Source organism: Bactrocera tryoni, unplaced genomic scaffold (assembly GCF_016617805.1).
Source record: "Bactrocera tryoni isolate S06 unplaced genomic scaffold, CSIRO_BtryS06_freeze2 scaffold_11, whole genome shotgun sequence".
Classification (NCBI taxonomy): Eukaryota; Metazoa; Arthropoda; class Insecta; order Diptera; family Tephritidae; genus Bactrocera; species Bactrocera tryoni.
In genome coordinates this window covers 11,371,926-11,377,622 of record NW_024395824.1, presented here as the reverse complement: position 1 = coordinate 11,377,622, position 5,697 = coordinate 11,371,926, and the positions used below count along the sequence as shown (strand labels likewise).

At 32.5% G+C, this 5,697-nt stretch overlaps 1 protein-coding gene across 1 annotated transcript; it reads left to right on the top strand.

Moving 5' to 3' along the window:
* Positions 1-1,218: 1,218 nt before the first annotated feature.
* LOC120779687 lies at positions 1,219-4,119 on the top strand. Its single transcript, XM_040112045.1, has 4 exons — positions 1,219-2,873; positions 2,938-3,023; positions 3,118-3,207; positions 3,263-4,119. The coding sequence occupies exons 1-4, from the start codon at positions 2,821-2,823 to the stop codon at positions 3,337-3,339; spliced, it is 306 nt and encodes a 101-aa protein (XP_039967979.1). The 5' UTR covers positions 1,219-2,820; the 3' UTR covers positions 3,340-4,119.
* The last annotated feature ends 1,578 nt before the right edge of the window (positions 4,120-5,697 follow it).

Below are 5,697 nucleotides of genomic sequence, written 5' to 3'. Positions count from 1 at the left end.
TCTGAGTACCCCTGTGAAAAGTTACGATATATGAAATGTGAACCTTCTCTATGATAAACGTTCCCTGTTTATATACTACGTTGAATTATAAAACATAACATAGTTACCATAAGAACACATTCATATTAGTTTAATCTATTACTTACCTTAATAATTTTTTTTTTCCTCGGAATATTAAACTTTCTCGTGACAGGCAATTAGGCTCTTAAATTGTATTCTCGCATTCCCAAGTTTTTCAGATACCTAGCATGTATTGGCTTAATAATGCTCCCAGGAACAACTTTCAAGATCTTCAGACATTCCATGATGTCACTAGTTTCACTGACTGAAAATAAGAAGACAACAGTTTTGGTATACCATATTCACCAATGCCTTCAGCGCAAATATTGTTACTTCTAGCAGAAACAATTCAAATTATAGAAAGACATAGGAAAACGTTTCCAAAACTCAAAAAATTTGCAATTTCAATAATTTTGAAAACTTTCTATCTAATAGTGGGGTCAAATTTCGCAAAATCATCGATTTTGAAAATTAGCAGTTCCGGGGATCAGATATAAATATTTCTTCAAAATTCTTTTTTTTGTTAAAGTTATTGAAGGTTGAAGTTTAGTGCACTATAAAATTGTAAAATTATTTTCTCATAAACTACTAGATATAAATCGATAAATTTTGTGAAGTCAAAGAAAAATTTTGGTACTACAATATATATATTTTTTCACGATCCATTTGTTCAAATAATAATATTTTACATATTTTTTTGTTAAACAATTGAAATTTTCATGTGTTTTTCACGCTATCTACAGAAGACATTATGAATTTCAATAATTTTGGAAACTTTCTATCTGATAGTCGGGTCAAACCACGTTAAGTGGTCCATGAAAATTTCGCAATATCACAAATTTTGAAAATTCGCAGTTCAGTAGGAAGGGGATCAGACGCATACACCGTAATATAAATATTTCTTCAAAATTCTATTTTTTGTTAAAGTTATTGAAGGTTAAAATTTAGTGCACTATGGAATTGTAAAATTATTTTCTCATAAACCACTAGAGATAAATCGATGAAATTTTGTGAAGTCAAAGAGAAATGTTCGTGCTACATTCTAGATATTTTTTCAGGATCCATTTATTTAAATAATAATATTTTACATAATTTTATGCTAAATAATTGAAATTTTTCATGTGTTCTTCACGCTAAAAAAGTATGTGATACAACGCGGAAAATATTCACCTTTAATAATCTGCAAAAATTTTTTGTTCATTTATACCGTTCCACAGATATTGAATTTTTCGTCCCCCTACCGCTCTTAAAACAGCATTTGTAATTCGAGTATTTAGAAACCACATAAAATCAAAAATTATAACGTTATTAACTAAAATCTATATATTTTTTCGTTCTCGTTACAATTTTCCTTATGAACTATTTACAACTCATAAAATATTCCGCCCTTTGAGACCCTATCGAAAAAATACTCTAAGGTTATCCCAGTAGCCGACAATTTATTTTAAAACATTAAAATCAATTTTTTTTATACTCTTAAATACTGAAATTAAAATATTAATATACATTTTTGTATATCTATCTATCTATCCTATCTTTATCCGGAATCGGTTACGCAAAAAGTTGTGGATGTTATTGTTAATTTGATATAGCAGTATCGACGCCGTATTAATAAAAAAAGCGGCAACTTCTTACTTGAATTCCGTATTATTTCGGTATGTGCGATATAAAATCTATAAGCGTGAGGAATTTTTGCCAAAAATTTGCCACTGCCGCTTTTATTTAGGGAAGCCTTTCATTTCATTTTGTCGCACAGAATATGGTAGTTTTTTCATCTATCACGTATCTTGATAACATTTGTCATTTGGAGCTCTGAGGATGTTGACATTGCAGATAATCAAATCGGAAAATTGCCACGTTCACAAATTATTATTAATCGCATATAAGGCTATAACTAAGTCAACAATAATGCTACGAAAGGATGTGTCCCGTTCCTAATAGATTCAGTGCACATACGTATACATATGTATTTTAAATCAATATATAGACAAAATTTGGTAAAAATAACCACGCTGATCACCCATCCGAGAGTTATGTTGAAAACTGTTAAGAATGGATAATTCTCTAACGAAGACAGTCGGAAATATTAAATTTAACCACAAATGCAGATCACCTACTTTCAAGATAAAACAATATTATATTACATAAGATTCTTTCTCTCACCAATAGGTAAATCTATATGACGTTAAAGAAATGAAACATTGTCTTCTCCTCTCATATCCCTTAAATACTTACGAAAACTATCTGGTCTGTTTAAATTAAATTTCTTTTCATCACTGCAATTCTTTAGGCATGGCTTACAGCCGGTTTCTCGAAATTCTTTCATTGAAAATTAAGTTCCATTTAATTTTAATTTTGATTTTTATTTAACTTTGCACTCAAGTTTGCAGCGTTTCACCATTATTCAGAATTGGCAACCCAAAAATGACAAAGCAGGGATGTTAGTAAGAATAACAGCTGATTTATGTAAACAAATAAATTGTGGTGGTTAACAAAAATGGAAATGTAGCTCAAAAACATTTTTCAGCTACTGATATTTCTACTTTGCTAAGCCTAGTGCAGCAAAATGCAAGTGTTTTGGAGTGTAAGGCCACAGGGAAAGTGAGTTCCGATCAAAAGGACAAGGTGTGGGATGACATAGCGGAGAGTTTCAACGCGGTTTGCTCCGGAGCACCGCGGTCAAAAAAAATCTGCGAACCAAATATTTCAATTTGAAAGCAGATATGAAAAGGCGATCTGCAGACCACAAAAAATTTGCGTATGGAACGGGCGGAGGTTTATACAAAAAGCCAGTTTACTCATGGATCATTCAGGTAGTTACGCATAAAAAATATTTATTATGTTTAATACATATTTACAAATATGTATGTATGTTAGATTTTTGACAGGTGAAATTGATCCCCAGCAGCGAAATATACCAAACAAGGAAGTTATGGAAAGTGAAATGATAGAAGAAGAAAATGGTTTGTATATTTTTATTATGAGCAAGTCATTAATTAATATCACAAACTGCTGGAATGAAATTTACTAAACTATTGTAAATATTTTTATTCCCAGATAATGTATCTAATGATATCGACATACGTGAACAATCAACAAGCAAAAGATTTCGTACTTCCAGCCCAAAACATACAACTGAAAAAGAAGGTACCATACAATGTTTTTAGGATTTTAAATTTCTAAAGAACTTGTTTCTTAGCAGATTTTGAGCCTTGGGAGCACTACACATCAATGCAATTGAAAACGCCAAAAACAGGAAGCTGTGCGCTGAGAGTGTAAATAGAAAACACACAAGTTGGGCTAAGCTATCAGATACAAAATCAAAATGGACGGAAAGAAAACTGAAACAAGAGGTTGAATTTGCAAAAATCGAACATACGTTACGTGTAAAGCAAATGAAAGAAGCACACGAACTACAACAACAACTAGTTATTGAGAAGCATGCCCTTGAAATGCGAATACTTGAGGATCAACTAAAAGAAAAGTTAAAATGCTTCATAATAAATCATCAGCTAGTTGAGCCTTTTCTACTTTCGTACACAGTTTAAAAGTTTCGTTTATATGGTTTTTGTTTTGTATATGTACAGTGGCGCGCTTGTAAAAATTTACAGAATAAATTTTGTTTAGTTCTTGCCTTACTTTGCATGTGAGCAACTGTAGGTCTGTATGTATCAGAGACCTGCACGAGTAATTAAAAAAGTAACATGTTAGCAAGCGGCGATGCCGATGCGGCGAGTACACGCTACGTAACGGTACTTTGGCATCGAGGGCATCGGCATCGTGGGTATCGGCATCGCGGCATCGCCGATTACTAACATGTTACTCAATTAGTATTGTGCGCGTCATGAAGATGAGTTTACATTGATGGCTAGACTGGCACGACAAATTTTATGTATTCCAGCGTCTAGTGCAGCAAGCGAAAGATGTTTTAGTTTGGCAAACCGTATATTAGAAAAAAGAAGAACAAATTTGAAAGGAGAAAACTGGACGTCATTTTATTTTTGCATTCACAACAAAAAAATTAAGTTCATATTAAATATTTTTTTATTTTTAATTCGTTGCTTATTTTGATCGAAAATAACGAGATATATTTAATTTATTTTTATTTATTGAATTAATTTATGTTGTGTTATGTTATGTTTTATTGAATTAATTTATGTTTAAATGAAGAGAATTTTATTAATTTTTCCCTAATATAAGGTAAATACGAAAGAAAAATCACAAGAATTTTCTTTTATGTATGTACATACTTCGTTTCATTTGCCATTGACGATACCAGATAGTAATCGTACGATGCCACGATGCCGCGATGCCGATGCGCAATGTTACCTTCGCATCGTGGTAATCGTCAGAAGTGTTACTTAGTAACGTAATCGTACGATGCCTACCTTAATCGTGCAGGTCTCTGGTATGTATACACACATACGTTAATACAAATTTTGAAATGTGGATTTGTAAAGCTTTTGTTTTTGTATTTTTGCACATATGTATATGTAAATGTGCCTTAACAGTATTAACATAAATACTACAATTTGTACCTGAGTTTTAAAATAAAAGAATATAAGAATAAAGATGTTGATTTTGTTTAATATTTAAAAGAAGTTTACAAACTTTCAAAATAGTTTTGTATCATATGTTTTCTATATAAATTGTCATTTCGAACCGAAGCTGAGATTGTTGGTATTTCAACAACTGCATCGATAATATTATTTATTTCATTTGCGTAGACTGCTGGAGCGTTGTAATCGTTGTTTAAGTTACAAATATTATGTAAAACTACCGTTGCAACTATAATACTTTCTACTACCCCGAGGTGCTTTCGTATTCCCAGCGCAAGAACTGGAAATCTTCGTTTCCACACACCGTATTGACGTTCAACACAATTACGAGTTCTGATTTGCGATTCATTGTATAACGCCTCAGCCGGAGTTTGCACTTTTAACAAAGGTGTCATTATCCACCGATTGCAAGAATAGCCACTGTCGGCATCGACTATTGCTTTTCCGAACTCCCCTGCCTCAAATTGGCTAAATATTCGTGAATTTTTCAGTACAATGGCGTCATGTGACGATCCTGGCCAACGGGCTACGATATCCTTTATGTTAAGTTTGCTGTCACAAAACGTTTGCACATTAATTGAGAAGTAGTTTTTTTGGTTTCGGAATAGTTCTGCTTTCTCCCCACCTAAATAGTCATTCATTTTAAATAATCGGAATCAGTTGAAATTAAGTATTTACTTTAGTGACCTGGTGATTGAATTCTTACATGTGTGCAGTCCATAGATACTAGCACGCGCGGAAACTTTGCAATTTTATAAAATTGTCTCTGAATTTCTCTTTGACTTTCTAATTCCAATGGGATGGTTACAAAGCGTTCTCTTAACAATGAAATGTTGTGGCACACTCTCCTTATTGCGCGACAGGAAGAACTTTTTGAAACGCCACATAGGTCACCGTCAGTTATTTGCATGCAGCCAGTTGCAAAGAAACGCAATGTTAGTAAAAGCATTAATTCGGGAGACATAGCACCATTTCTGCAATATTTTCTAAAGAATAACATAACTTTTAATTGGAAATACTTTCTTGTATACTTATTTCTTCGTTTTGTGCTGGATTTTGTTCCAAATCAGTTCGAGTA

Coding starts and splice junctions, on each gene's coding strand:
- LOC120779687 (XM_040112045.1), top strand. CDS start 2,821: ATGGAACGGGCGGAGGTTTATACAAAAAGCCAGTTTACTCATGGATCA. Junction 3,024..3,117: donor AATGATAGAAGAAGAAAATG/GTTTGTATATTT, acceptor TTTTATTCCCAG/ATAATGTATCTAATGATATC. Junction 3,208..3,262: donor ACATACAACTGAAAAAGAAG/GTACCATACAAT, acceptor GTTTCTTAGCAG/ATTTTGAGCCTTGGGAGCAC.